The sequence below is a fragment of the Dermatophagoides pteronyssinus genome, unplaced genomic scaffold (assembly GCF_027571235.1).
Source record: "Dermatophagoides pteronyssinus isolate colony J.1.1.1.1 unplaced genomic scaffold, Derpt_VIB-CSIC_2022.12 sq0004, whole genome shotgun sequence".
In the NCBI taxonomy this organism is placed as follows: domain Eukaryota; kingdom Metazoa; phylum Arthropoda; class Arachnida; order Sarcoptiformes; family Pyroglyphidae; genus Dermatophagoides; species Dermatophagoides pteronyssinus.
In genome coordinates, this window is record NW_027461528.1 from 1,437,149 (window position 1) to 1,452,236 (window position 15,088).

General features: G+C 27.2%; 4 protein-coding genes across 4 annotated transcripts; 2 read left to right on the forward strand and 2 right to left on the reverse strand.

Annotated features, from left to right (window-relative positions):
- Nucleotides 1-2,295: 2,295 nt before the first annotated feature.
- Rrp5 (Ribosomal RNA Processing 5) lies at nt 2,296-7,123 on the reverse strand. Its single transcript, XM_027349096.2, has 3 exons — nt 6,769-7,123; nt 3,157-6,715; nt 2,296-3,097 (listed from the first exon to the last, which is right to left on the reverse strand). The coding sequence occupies exons 1-3, from the start codon at nt 6,875-6,877 to the stop codon at nt 2,395-2,397; spliced, it is 4,371 nt and encodes a 1,456-aa protein (XP_027204897.2). The 5' UTR covers nt 6,878-7,123; the 3' UTR covers nt 2,296-2,394.
- LOC113798542 (ectonucleoside triphosphate diphosphohydrolase 3-like) lies at nt 6,926-10,380 on the reverse strand. Its single transcript, XM_027349097.2, has 3 exons — nt 8,743-10,380; nt 7,523-8,646; nt 6,926-7,452 (listed from the first exon to the last, which is right to left on the reverse strand). Exons 1-3 carry the CDS (start codon nt 8,965-8,967, stop codon nt 7,164-7,166), a joined length of 1,638 nt encoding a protein of 545 aa, XP_027204898.2. The 5' UTR covers nt 8,968-10,380; the 3' UTR covers nt 6,926-7,163.
- A 999-nt stretch (nt 10,381-11,379) lies between these two features.
- On the forward strand, nt 11,380-13,441 carry LOC113798559 (uncharacterized). Its single transcript, XM_027349116.2, has 2 exons — nt 11,380-11,810; nt 11,905-13,441. Exons 1-2 carry the CDS (start codon nt 11,380-11,382, stop codon nt 13,313-13,315), a joined length of 1,842 nt encoding a protein of 613 aa, XP_027204917.2. The 3' UTR covers nt 13,316-13,441.
- A 176-nt stretch (nt 13,442-13,617) lies between these two features.
- On the forward strand, nt 13,618-14,561 carry LOC113798699 (uncharacterized). The gene is made up of 2 exons (XM_027349265.2): nt 13,618-13,759; nt 13,840-14,561. The coding sequence occupies exons 1-2, from the start codon at nt 13,714-13,716 to the stop codon at nt 14,529-14,531; spliced, it is 738 nt and encodes a 245-aa protein (XP_027205066.2). The 5' UTR covers nt 13,618-13,713; the 3' UTR covers nt 14,532-14,561.
- Nucleotides 14,562-15,088: the final 527 nt, after the last annotated feature.

The window sequence follows — 15,088 nt, forward strand, 5'->3', positions numbered from 1 at the left end:
ATTGAATTCTGAACTTAAGATCAATAAAAATGTGTGACAATTTGGCAGACAACAATCAACAACAATAACATTGATGACGAAAACAGCATCATTTTCATCGCGATTGATTGATTTATTGATTGCAAACCTTTTTCTTTCAATGATCGATGGAACATTGTACTTTTTTTTTGTTTTTGTTTTTGGGCCTCACCTCATCATTTCCCGAACCTTAAGACCTTTTAAATATCAATCTTACGGCATAAATCAATCAATATGGATTTCCTTCGTTTGTTTTTTTTTTTGTTGATATTTTTGTTTTCTCTGTTTTGGATTGTCACAAAATTCTTCAAAAACTTTTTAATAATAATAATAAAAAAAAGAACATTTTTTTTGAGATTTCAATCCGGGAGATTTCAATCGGAAATCACTTGCTTTATTAAAAATAATTTAATCAGAAATCATTTGGAAAAAAAGACATTGGACACTTATTTATCAATATGGATTATAATCAGAAAAAAAACCAAACAAAAACAACAAATGAAAAAATCCAAAATTATCTAATTTGATTATAATGAATGATGATAATTGCATATACATTTTTTAGAAAAAATATACATTTAATGAGTTAATCATCATCATCATTATCATAATAATTAAAAATATAATGTTAATGTGACAGTTTTCTTTTAATTTCTATTTCTATCTTTAACGATAAACAAATGCATATAACCAAATGCATAAACATAATAATAGTCATTGAAAATAAATTCCTTTCATTTTTTCTTTTAAATGGATAAATAATAATGATGATTACAATTATAATGAAATCCGGTGACATGTGACATTTTTTTTATTTAAAGAGAAATATTTCAATAAATACAATTACAACAACAACAACAATAACAACCAAACTGATTATTTTCGTAAAAATTTTGCATTTTGCCCTCACAGTATATTTCCAAACTGAATATAGTGAAAAAGAAGAATGATGAAGAATGTCCGGTATGCGGAATTCATTTGTAATTGTAATCATTCAATTTATAATTATCATCATCATCATTATCACCTATTATCCAATGAAAACAAAATGATGAAATGATATTTATTGAATTGAAAAAATATCAATATTATTACAGATGTTTCTCTATTTATCTCTCTCACTCACTCTCGTTTTGTTTTGTTTGTCTGATGATGATGATGATGATAATAATCATAAACTTTGTTTTTCTTGTCAAAAAAAACACGATTTGATTATCATAATCATTGTAATTATCAATTATAGCTTCTTCATATGATAATGATGATGACTTGTATCCGGCATTGCATCTATGATAATATCTTGTAGTAGCTAATAATAGATGTTTTGTTTCGATTCATACTTGTTGTTGTTGTTGTTGATCGATCAATATTCATCAAACTAAAAAAAAAAAATAAATAAATTACAAATGTCAAACAACAACTTGAGAGAAAAATCATCATCTTGACACTGTTCGGTAACAAAAATAGATAGCAAAAAAAACATGAGGATGATAATGATAATTTCGAAACACGAGCCAAAAAAAATATTATTTACATTCCAATCGATGATGGTGAACTTTATCAGCAGCAGCAGTAAAAAAATGAAATTCTTTTCATAAATCGATAATTGATTGATTGATTGATTGATTGATTGCTGGGCTGCTGTTTTTGATATTATTGATGAAAAAAAATGTTCAACTAAACACAGTTAGCAATTTGAATAACAAAAAACAAACAAACAAATATCATAACAGTGTGATAATTGTGGGTAAATTTTTTAGCTCGTGCCATCATCATCATCATCAAAGGTACAAGGTTCAAAATTCTAGCCAAATTCACTTAATTAGAATCCGAAAAAAAAATTTCAATTAAAACAAAGTGGAAAAAAAATTTGAATATTTTTTTCAACTTAGCCAAAAAAAATAAATGAATATCAATTGAGGATCGTTTGTTTTTTCACTTAGTTTTCTGACGGATAGTTTTGATTTTCGTTTTTTTTTTTTTTTTTTTGGTGAACAAGAAATTAACGAAAAAAAAAAAGATTTCGTGCTGTGAAAAACACCATCCTCTCATCATTGATTTCTATTTTAAAATCAATGAAACAAAAAAAAACGTTCGCGCGCGCGACGACCACGACGACGACGACAATGGTCGATTGACGAAGACGACTACGATGATGATTGTTTGTAAAAATCATCTATGTAAATCTCATACAAATCAATGAATAGCTAATTGAAAAAAAAAACAACAACAATTTTTTTCTGAAAAACAAAATAACAAACATGAAAAGATACGACGGACAGCAGCTGAAACTAAAATTTATTTTTCGAAAATTTTCAATTGAAAAAAAAATAATAATTTGACAATCAAACAATGAACAAAAAAAAACAAGCAATTTTAATTTGAAAAAATTTTGCCATGTTCAACGTATTCTGCGGCTTTCTGTTTTAAACGTTCCAATAGATCATCATCATTATTACATGAATATTTCATTTCAAAATCATAATATTTTTTAAATATAAAACGCATTTTATGTGGTGAAAATTTAAATGTTAATAAACGTTCAAAAATATTGCGAATAAATTCGATAGCATCATTACGGTGATCATCATCATCGTCATCTTTCAATGTATATTTAATAAGCATATCGATATATATTGACCATTTATCTAATCGTTCCCAATAAAGTGCCAATAATTTTTCAAACAATGTTTTACCATTCTCATAATCACCATAACAGAATTCAAATTGTGCAAATTTTGATATTAAATCAATATGTTGTCGTTTTTCGATCGAAGCCAAAGCTTTGACAAATAATTTTCTTCCTTTTTCAATTTGATTATTTTTCATATAAAACAATAAGAATGAAATCCAAGTAGAAATATCTGAATAAAATTTTTTGATCATAAAATTATAAATCATTTCAGCTTTATCTTTATGTTCACTTTCATCATAGATGATTGCCACACGATTATAAATGGTTTTAGCATCATTAAATTTAACAGCTTTTTCAATCAATTCTTGCATTGAACGTTCATCACCATATTGATTTTCTAAATTCAATAAACTTGTCCATATATTGAGTTTTTCTTTTTCCTCTCTAATTGATTATAACAAATTAAAAATTGTTTTTTAAAAAAAAATATCATAAAAACATACCTGAATGAAATCTTTTTCAATGCACGTTCACCAATTTCTTTTGCTTTTTCAATTTCTTTACGTTCGACCATAAATGCCATATATTCGATCCATATATATGAACTATTTGGTTTGGCAACAATGGCCATTTCAAAATCTTGTTCATCTTTTGGTTTTCGATCCAAATCGGTTAATTGTTGTTCTTTTTCTCGTAACATTATTTCACGTTTTCTTGCCTCTTCATTTCGTTCATCACGGTTTCGATGTTTTTTACTATTCAATTCATTATTTGATTCATCATCAGAATCATTTTCAATATCGAAATCAAAATCATCAACGGATTTTGTTTGTAATTCTTCAAATTTTCGTTTATTTGTCAATTTCGATAAATCCAATACATTCCAATCAAATCGATCGATTGTAGTTGTTGAATTTTCTATATGCTTTTCAGGATTTTTACTTTTGTTTTTCACTGTTTCGGTATTTTCATTATTTTCATTCGATTCATTTATTGATTGAGTGATAGATTTTTTTAAAGATTCTTTATGAACTTCATTTGGTTTTTTCGTCTGATCATGAAGTGTTACCAATATTTCGATATGATTATCATTATAATCAAAATGCTTAATCATAAATTGATAACTATGATTGATTGTAAATAATTTTTCCACGTGTCTTAGGTCATTGTAATGTTTTCGTGCTGGTACATAGGCAATCAATCCAGGTAAATGACCACCAAGTATGGTTAAAATATATTTTGGATTAACATGAATAACTGTTCCTTTTATTGTTTGATTTGGCTTAATTTTTGCTAAATTTGAACGTTGAAAATTTTTAACCTGACGTATCAATTTTCCCGGACTGGATTGTATGAATAAAATAAGATTTTTTCGATCAAAATCAATATCACAAACAATAGCCATTCCCATTTGTGAAATAGTTAGATCGGCGAAACTTTCATGTTTCATAGCTATACCAGTTACAGTTGGTTCATGTTTATTACCAGTTCGACTACAATCCATTTTAATATGATCATCATTGATTTCTGTAATGATGAATGTAATAATTTCACCAATCGAATATGATGACAACAATCGAATCGATTCATTTTCGGCCATATTTTTCATCGATGTTCGAATACATTCCATTTGTTTTAGATAAGATTTTAATATTTCAATACTTTCATTCGAATCTTTATTCCAAACATCGGAAAGTTTCATCGAAAATTTGAATCGTTTTAGATAATTATCATTTGATTCAGTTAATTCATATGATGATACATCAATTGCATTGACAAATATTGTCTGACCACGACAAAGATCAAGTTTTTTTGGTTCTTCAATAAAACCATCTTGAAGGAATTTTTTTCTTACCACACCAAATTGTGCATTAGTCGTTTCGAAAAATACACCAGTAGGTGTAACATTACGGACAATGGCAGGAAATGGTGATTTTAGTTGTACATCTTGTTCATTCATAATCAATGGATAGTTTTGTTTTAGGAAAATTGGTTTCATCGTAACACAAACAACATTGGCTGAATCTTTGGAAAATATCATCAATTCATCGATAATATCACCGATTTTATATGTTCCAAACAATATACGACTAATGTATGTATCATCGGATAGATGAGCCATCGGTAAGAAAACTTGAATTTTTTCCTGTACATCGGTCAAATCAAAACCTTTCATTGGTGTTTTAGAAATTATTCGCATTCGTTTTAAGATTTGTCCTACTTTCAATTTAGAATTATATGTATCATTTTTTGTTTTAATCTGTAGATTCATTTTTAATTTTTTCGTTTCATCAATATCGATCAATGAACAGACCATATGTTGATCTGTAGGATTAACTGAAATAACCGTACATTTTATCAATTGTCCAAGGCGAAAAACTTTATCCGGATATTCAATTTTATATGTTGCAAGAAATTTGGTTGGTATAAAACCGCGAACACGATTAAAAAATTCTAATAATATTCCTTTATCAGTAATTAAACAAACAACACCTGTTGATGACATTCGTGCGGTTATTTTATCAAAATCTTTAAACATTTCTTCATCATTCATTTTAATTAAAGTTTTTTTCGCTGTTAATGCTATTTTCGGTATTCGTGTTGTTTGATCCAATTTCAATACTCTACATTGAACTTGTCTTTTCAATGGAAAAAATTGTGTACGAATTTTTTCCCAATTCAATGTAGGTGTATCAGTTAGATGAATATTCGGTATAAAGCCATTGATACCGAAACCAAGTTTTACATAAACACCATCTGGTCGAAATTTTTTTACAACACCTTCTACAATTGTACCAATATCAATATTATCGATTGTTAAATCTTTACGATCAATAAATGATTTTCGTAATGAAATTTCAATAAGATTATCGATAAGATGAAATTTTTTAACTCGTACACGATGTGATGAACCCGATCGATATAAACGATCATAATTATTTTCATCAAATTCATTTGGTTCAAAAAGATTCTTTTTTAATGCAATTGAATAATTATTACCCGGTAATCGAAATATTATTCCACCATTTTGAGATCGAGAACAAACGATAGCATTATCGATAATCGATCCAATTCGTATTGAATCGATAAGATTTTTAATTTTTTTCATTTTCATTTTAGATTTAAGTGAAACGCAAACTTGTTTGGTATGTGGATGTACGTACATTACATGGCCTTGAACGGTATCACCGATTTTTAATTGTTTTGGCATCACAGAAAGATCATCGCTAACGTGAAATCGAGGTACAAAACCTTTATAACCTCCGGGCAATCCTAATTCAATTCCATGATTAAAAGTTTCGGTAATTATTGCATTCGTATTGATTCCCGGAGAATAAAAAAGAATGCCCGGCTGATGATCATCTTCAATGCTGAATTTTTTTCCCTTTGTTTGATCAGTAGTCAGTGTAAGACTTCGTTCGTTGACGGTCGCTACGGAACAATGAATTACTTGTCCAATATTAAGTGTAGTGAAATTATTCTGTTCAAGATCTTCATTAGGTAAAAATGCTTTTAAATCTTCAATACCAATATCCATTAAGTAGCCATGATCTTCTTTGCTTAGAACGGCCGCAATTAAATTATATCCGGATGGTAATTTTTGAAAAGTCCTGGAAGTAAAATTATGATAAACATCTTTCGGATTAATTGAGCCGATAACTTCAGCATGGCCAAATTTATCACAAATTCTTTTGGACAGAATTCGAATGGGAAAATATTGCCCCAAATTAAATAATGAAGCCAATTTGGCAATCTCTACAATATCTTCATTTTCATTGTTAGCAAAACTTTCAATCAATTGGCTGTAAGATGTCGAAATATTTGTTATGGGAACGGTAACATCGATTCCACCTGTGATAGAAAATTTCAATTCAAAATCGGCAATCTCTTGAATGCAACCAAGTATAACCGTATTTTCAATCAAACGACTTAATGTTAAATTTTCAATCACTGTCTTTTTGAGATTTTCTTGATTATGTTCATTTGTTTCATGTTTTTTCAAAGTTTTTTTAGATCGTTTCTTTGGCTGGACTGGTTTAGATTCTGTTTTCCTTTTCCTGCCTAATCAAATATAGAAAATAATTAGAAAATATAACACACTGTAATGATCTTACTTTTGAACAATTGTTCATCTTCAGCAATTGATGGTTGATATGCTGGAACGATGGACGTTGGATGTTTCGATGGCTTTGATCGAGGAAAATTTTCCTCCTTGAGTGGCATTCTGTTTTCACACACACACTAATAACACAATAAAAATTCAACTTTAAATTACAATAAATTAGTTTATTAAAAATGGATGATTTAAAAAATGAAATTAAATTCTGTCAAAATCTAAAAGAATCTTTAAAATTATCAACACAGATGATGATTCGTTTCGTCAACAACGCGTGCGTGTGTTTCAAACACGTGGTTTTTTTTGGTCAATTCATAAACAATGTTTCGAGATTTAGTATTTTTCTTTTTTTAAATTTTTGACTAAACGCGCCATATTTTTTTAATGTTTCAATCAAACGAATGTATTATGTACTACTCGTTTCTGTTTGCCAATTTTTCGATGAATTTTCAAATTATAAACAATTATAACACTGATAATGAATATCATGATGAATGTGATTATCATTGCCCAATAGATTACATTAGAAATAAAATAAATTATTGGCTGTTCGCTTGCAATCTCATTAGATTCATTGATCATCATACCAGTTATCCAACCAAGATAAGTTTTGTTTACATCATGGGCAAATTTTAATAGAGGCCATGTTTTATCATTGAATTTATAAATGTTGGTTAATGTGCTGAATAGCAAAAGAAAAATAAATGATAATAATAAAAATTTAAAAAATTGATGAACAAATTGATTATTACCTGATTATAAATGGTAATTTAAAACACTTATTTGATGTATATTTAATATCAATACGAAGTTCATTATTCAATTCATCAAATGTTTTTGTACACAATCGTTTATATTCATTTAAATACTGTTGTCGTGATATGTTTTCTAATTTTTCAAATCCTAATACTTTTGTTTCATAATAATATGTTGATATAGCATAAAATAGATTCATTTGTTGATTATTATAATCATCATTTGATTCAATGGTAATATTTTTAAAACAGATTTTAAAATTTTCTTCACATTTTTGTCGATTCAATAACCAATCAATATCCTTTTGACATTGTTCTATTTGTCCAGTACCGATTAAATCATATTCATTATGTTTATTATTAGTATTTGCTGATTCTGATTTCATTTCTGTACAGACATTATTATTTATAGGATATTTTGTTGATGATGTTTGATAACCGCGTGGAAAACAAGCAACATTAATTGTATTATTTTTATCCGTATGTCTTGAGATTAATAAACGAATATAACGATATAATGCTTGTTCAGAACCAAAACAAAGATTACTAAATGTATGAATTAAATATTCATTTCCAAATAAACGAATTTGTTTATAATTTTCATCATCATCATCATTCTGTTTATCTTTCGATCGTATAGCACGAGCAATCTGTGCTGATGCACCACCCATATCCAATATTCCGATCGATTTATTTGAAAACAATGTTCCTGAAAGATAATTGGCTGCAATCCAGGCAAACATTCCTTCTTCTTGGCCAGTGATAATAGATATTCGTTTTACAATCATACCTGATTTTTGAAATTCATTTCGTATTTGATCAAGTATTTTGGTCGCTAAATTTTGGTCGGTTAGATATAATAATCTCATACCAGCTGTTGCTGCTAAATATACATATAGACTTTCATTTTTAATCTTCAAATCGACCGTTATATTTTGTATACATTTGAAAATATCATCAACCACTTTATTATCATCATTATTAACATATGATGCAATTCCTTGATTAATTTTACAGGAATTAATCTCTTCAATCAATCCGGTATTATTTAATTTATCAGCTTTCCATCTAAACAATATAACACGGCTATGTGTTGAACCAGAATCGATGGCAATCGAATACTATTAAAAAAAAAATGGAAATCAAAAATTTTTTTTGCGAAAATTATTCCGTTGATTATCACCATTAAGAAAAAGAATAAAAAATAAAATACTAACTTTATAATTTACAGTCCATGTCGAATAATAAAATATTAATAAAAGTAAAATTCCAACCACTGATGTGGCCATTAAAATTATGTCAAAATAATAACATCTTGATGAATTGGATTTTATTTTTTTCGATGGTAATGTTGGTGTTGACGATGATGATGATGATGATGAGGATGTTGGTGTTAATGTTGTTGTCATTGATGATGATGATGTTGTGATAAATTTTTTCATAATTTTTTTATTCTCTTTCTCTCTCTTTCTCTCTCGATATTATTTCAATTCGACTAATGTTTTATCAATGAATCGAAAACATTTTGATGAAAATCAAACGATATTATTATTTCGTCTAACATTTTTAGTTGTTTCAACAATTAGAAAATGTTAATTAATTAATGTTCGATAATTTAATCAATCATTAGACTATATTGTTGAATAGCCATTCCTAATTGATTTTCAATTGCTTTTTTGTTGTTTAATTAACCAATTTTCTTTATTAAATTATGTTTATTTATTGAAACGAATTTCACAAATCAAAAAAATCAATGAATTTATATTTTAAAAAGATTAATCGATTCTAAATATTTTATGGTTATATTTTCTTCAGAAATATTTTCGGCAAATTCTCAATGATGAATAAAATAATACAAAAAAAAAAATCAACTAATGAATTCTGTTTATCTGGTAACCAATAACGACAGCAATTTGTTTGACGATTATCATTTGTTTTTTTTCGATTAATATTATTCATTGACGACAATAATTTATTGAAATCATAATAGAATTTAATATTCGTAACAATATTGATGGTTGATCCATTTTTTTTTCTCTCGTTTGATTCAAAAATATATAATTGTCGATCGATATTTATCGGTATTGATTATATGTACATTGTAACCGATTTTTTTTCTTGTTGTTGTTACAAAATTTGATTAATTTTTTTTTCTCGATTATAAAAAAAAGAACAAATGCACCAAATTTTATTCATTTGTTAATCAAATCAATATAATAAATTAAATGAACAATCTACAAACATACACGCATATGACACTTGATAATTGAAAATGATGAAGAAAAAAAAAATTAAACTTCTTCAAATGATTGATTGATTGAATGATAGTGAATGGATGTGATCGATGTTGGTATGATTTTTATGAAAAGAAATAACGGTAATTATTCACCGATAAACAATAAACGATTGATCACATGAATTCATCATCGCAGAATCATACGATTAAATGTCTGACCATCGATTGATTTTGTTTGTTTGTTTGTTTGTTTTTTTGAATGAAAACAAAAACAAATGAAAACTTGATTTTGTTTTAAATCAAACACACGAGCTTATTTGTTTTGTTTTTGTTTTTGTTTTTCGGATTTGATCGATCAACAGAAAAAAACCCGTTAATCAAGGCTTCTTCTATTATGGCAAGATTTTTTTTTTGACTTTATCTTTTGCTAATATCGATATAACATTGTGGTTGTCATCGACTATAAATCATTATCATTTTTTTTTCTGTGGTTGATTGATGGGATAATGTGATTAGTAAATATTGGATTTTTCTGGTTAATAACAAATCTAATACTTGATTTTCAATCACTTTCTATGGCTGCAAAAAAATAAAAGAAAAGAAAACGATGAGATGTAAATGGAAAAAAAAATTTCTTGATAAAAACAAAGAAAATAAAAACAAACATCAAATCAAATTTTCAAATCTTTTTGGAATAATAATAATAATTTTAAATGATAAATGAAATTCATTTTCCATTTTGATTTTTTTGGATTCAAATGTTCATGAATTTTTAAAATTTTTTTCTATTTTGAATTTCAAATGCATCAAAGAACGTGTTTTTTGTTGTTGATTGCTTTTCAATGTAAATGATTTTTTTTCTTGTGTAAGTGTGTGTAGGTTCTCTTTTTGTTTTTCTTTATCGGTTAATGTTGTCATTGTTGTTATTGTTGTTATTGTATAATTAATCATATGTCTTTATTCCGAAAAAATTGATTATAAATCAATTCAAAAAGTCAATTGAAATTGTTTTAATCAATTTTTTTTTTGTTTTAATTATACAAGATGTGGGAAACAGAAAAAAAACAAGATGCCAATTATGGTAATGACAATAAGATTAATGTGTTTGTTTTTCTCTTTCTCCCTTTTTATTTCCATTTTTCTACAGTTATATCATCTCAAAAAATGGAATTTTCAATTGCCTTTCTATCAAATCTGTGAATTCGATGGTGGGGAATAAATGAATGAATGAATGAATAGCATTGAAATAAATTTGATTTATTGGGTTAAAAGGGATACAAAAAAAAAACTGATTTTTTAAAATTACTTCAATGATTGTTTTATTATAATTTGTTGTTGTTGAGAATTTCCATTTTAGCCAAGTTAATGTCAATGTCATTATATTTTTCGATATTTACATTACCAATCCATTATTTACAAATGTAAATTGAAATTCAATTTGTTTCTATGGAAAAAAAATAATATTTTTTTTTATGGAACAGATGGTTTAAATTGATGATTACAATCAATATAAATCTGGATCGATAGAATAAATAATTTCATTTGCATTTATTCAAATTCTATTTGATTGTAAAATTGAATTTTTGATTGTAATTTTGTTTTTCAAAATTAAAAAAAAATGTCGCAAAATATTTATACGATCGAAAGAATGCCATCAGCTGAAGATGATGATATATTTCGTATATATCATTCACGTAATGAACTTATAACCAATGAAGAAATATTATCATCATCAGATAATAATAATAATAATTTGGATGATTCACGTAATCGAAGACGACGATTAGCTATAAATTCTGAACAATTTCAACGTAAATTTAATCGTCGTCAACGTTTACGTCTTGCATTATTACATTATTTTCGTTCGGATAGTATTGCACGTTTTATATTCATATTAATATGTATTGTTTGGTTTTGGATAAATTTTATAACAGTATTTTCGGATTTTTTAACATTCGATACAATTGTTTATATGGAATATCGTACACCGAAACATACACGACCACCAGGTATAACATTCTGTACACATTGTATTTATTGTCGATATAGGTAAGTTTGTTTGAATTGATTGAATTGAATTCTTTTATTATATTTTCCGCATAATTCTGAAATAACTAATCCTTTTTTTTCCTGATCTAAACAGCAATAATCAAACAAAAAAGAATAAAATGCTTGTATATAAAGCAATCGAAAATAATATCGATGATGATTATATTTTGGATTATGATTATGAAAATGATGATAAAGATGATAAAAATGATAAAGATGATGAAGCACTTTCATTAAATTTAACCGATTTTATAAATTATTGTCGATTCTATCCGAATGCATTAGATTTGAATGAAAAAACCAAATCAAAATTTTTTAATTGTTCAGATTTGGCACCTGTAGTTGTTAGTATGCAAGAAGGACATAAATGTTTTACATTTTTCAGTGATATATTTGGTGATATTTCACGTTTATATAATGATAATTATGGACAGGATAATACAAAAGAAAATCTTCCAATTATGATGGATTTTGATCAATTTCCATTTTTAGAAATAAATATAAAAGGTAAATATCTTCAATCGGTAGCTAATGGTCAAGATCAATGGCATTCAAATTCATTATTTGATAATTCGGAAATTGGTGAAACAATTGGTATTTTTATTGTATTACATTCACCAACAATATTAGCCGATATGTTAAGCCTTTCATATCATCGTATATTTCCACGTAAATATACACAGATTCAATTTATAAAAATGACTGAAAAACGTAAACCACGACCATATCGTACAAAATGTTTTGATTATAATCGTTTAGTGAATATAACACCGGATGATCAACAACAAAAAGTATTTCGTGAACATGGCCAAATTGAACAAAAAGATTTGAAATTATTTCGTTCACGTGGTGAATGTTTTCTTTATTGTATGTGGCGATATTTAGGCCATAATGAACAATGTTTAAATTTCTATACAATATTTACTGTCCATTTATTTTCAATGGAAACACAATGTCGTACATTTGATTTGTTACAACGAGATATGAATGAAATCAATGAACAATGGAAAAATCGTTGGAAAATTATGGATAATATTACCGATGCATTGATAAGATATACTCATATTAAATTCTGTAGTATTAATGATAGCTTTCAACAATATGGTCAAATTAAACGTAAATGTTTGGAAAATTGTCCAACAGAATGTTTTTCAGAAACATTTTGGATCGATACAAGCTATAATCTAGATATGAATTTATATAAAAATGATTCATTAATACGAATTGAATGGTCAACCGAACCGGTTGCTTATATTGAACATCGTGAAAAATTTACCACTTCATCATTTTTAGGTAATATTGGTGGACATGCACATATTTGGCTTGGTATTTCAATTATTGCTATTTGTAGATTTATAATTGAATCAATACAATCAAGATCATCATTTCATATTCGTTGTTCACGTAATCATTTATGGTTTATACGATTAATGCGTGGTTTTCATTCAAATTCAAATAATTTAACTATTAATAATGATAATAATAATAATAATCATCATAATTGATTATGATTTACCCTCATTTTGATTGATAATTTAATTAAAAAAATTTAAATCATGTGACATTATTATTACAAAAAAAGTGTGATAGATTGATTGATTGATTAAAATAATGTATCACAAGATAATTTGATCCGGGATCATTCTTCTTGAAATTATTATTTAAAAACAATTGTTTTCAAAACCTTTATCATCATTATAATATTAATTGATAATAAAATTTGCAAAAAAAATTACGTCAACCACACAGATCGATAATTAAAAGTCGATTGATTTGTTCTAATAAAGGATTTTTTTGTTTCACTATAAAAGTAGGACAAAAATAAAATTTCAGAATCATTCTCATTTTTTTTGTTGTTGTTAACCATTAAGATTTCCAACCAAGAAAAAAAACTATCTCAAAAATGAAAATTTTTATCGTTGTCTGTATGATGGTAGCCGTAACTTTGGGTAAGTTTACACAATTATTTTAATTAATGTTTGAACATTAATTATATGCTGCTGTTGTTGTTTTATCGTTTTCTCAATAGCTCAATCTGATCACCATGATCACCATGAACATGATCATCATGATCATCATGAACATGATCATGAAGAACGTCATCGTATGGCCGAAGATCTCATTAAACGTGGTCATGCATTGTTACATTTGATTCGAGAAACAATGGAAAAACATCATGGTAATGAACATTTATTGGATGCTATTCAACATCAAGCCGTTTTGGTTGAAGCATTGGTCAAAGATTTAGAATCTCAACATAAAGTTGAAAATGTTATGGAATTACATCATATACATTTGATTGAAGAAGATTTATTACATTATGAAAATCGTGTCAGTGAAGAGATTGCCATTTTGATGCATGAACGACACCATGAACATCATGGTGGTGAAGAATTGATCAGACGTGGTGAAGAATTATTGCGTCAAGCACAAGATGTCGTTGAAAAACATCGTCATCATGGTGATAGAGAATTGGAAGCCATTGAACATGAAATGCATGCTGTACATCATTTATTGGAAGAAATCCGTAAACGACCAGAAGGACATGATTTCCAACGTGAAGAAGAAGCATTGAAACGACATGAAGATTCGTTGAAACATTTATTGGAACGTGTTCATCATCGTCATCATCATCATGATGAACATCATCACGATGAAGACCATCATGAACATCATCATGAAGAAAACCACCATGAACATCATCATGAAGATGATAATTAAATTAAAAAATAAACTTTCTTTTGATGAATATATTAATATATTAGGTTGTTCGGAAAGTACTGTCGTTTTTTTCGAGCACCATTTTTGATCGTTTCTAAAAAATTTTTGGTTGAAGATTTTGAAATTTTTTAAAGCCAATTGATTTCTTGGTTATCTGGCTATAATTTGATTTAAAAATTTTATCAATTTTCCAGCCCAAAGTTTTGTTAGGTCTGATGGAAGGGACCCTTGTCAAAATCAAAATTTTGACGTGTTTTGTTTTCAGTCCACTGTGACATCAAAAAAATTGTCCGACAACTTTTTACCACTGAATGATAATCTCTGATGTCTTGGGACTAACCAGAAGTGATTTTCAAAATTAGGGGTCAAAAGTTGTTGGACATTTTTTTTGAGGTCACAGTGGACTGAAAACAAAAAACGTCAAAATTTTGATTTTGACAAGGGTCACTTCCAGCGGCCCTAGCCAAACTTTGGGCTGGAAAATTGATAAAATTTTTAGATCAAATTATAGCCAGATAACCAAGAAATTAATTGACTTTTGAAAAATTTCAAAATCT

Coding starts and splice junctions, on each gene's coding strand:
- LOC113798542 (XM_027349097.2), bottom strand. CDS start 8,967: ATGAAAAAATTTATCACAACATCATCATCATCAATGACAACAACATTA. Junction 8,647..8,742: donor CATGGACTGTAAATTATAAA/GTTAGTATTTTA, acceptor TTTTTTTAATAG/TATTCGATTGCCATCGATTC. Junction 7,453..7,522: donor AAATTACCATTTATAATCAG/GTAATAATCAAT, acceptor TTTGCTATTCAG/CACATTAACCAACATTTATA.
- LOC113798699 (XM_027349265.2), top strand. CDS start 13,714: ATGAAAATTTTTATCGTTGTCTGTATGATGGTAGCCGTAACTTTGG. Junction 13,760..13,839: donor GATGGTAGCCGTAACTTTGG/GTAAGTTTACAC, acceptor TTTTCTCAATAG/CTCAATCTGATCACCATGAT.
- LOC113798559 (XM_027349116.2), top strand. CDS start 11,380: ATGTCGCAAAATATTTATACGATCGAAAGAATGCCATCAGCTGAAGAT. Junction 11,811..11,904: donor TGTATTTATTGTCGATATAG/GTAAGTTTGTTT, acceptor TGATCTAAACAG/CAATAATCAAACAAAAAAGA.
- Rrp5 (XM_027349096.2), bottom strand. CDS start 6,877: ATGCCACTCAAGGAGGAAAATTTTCCTCGATCAAAGCCATCGAAACAT. Junction 6,716..6,768: donor AGATGAACAATTGTTCAAAA/GTAAGATCATTA, acceptor ATATTTGATTAG/GCAGGAAAAGGAAAACAGAA. Junction 3,098..3,156: donor TTGAAAAAGATTTCATTCAG/GTATGTTTTTAT, acceptor ATAATCAATTAG/AGAGGAAAAAGAAAAACTCA.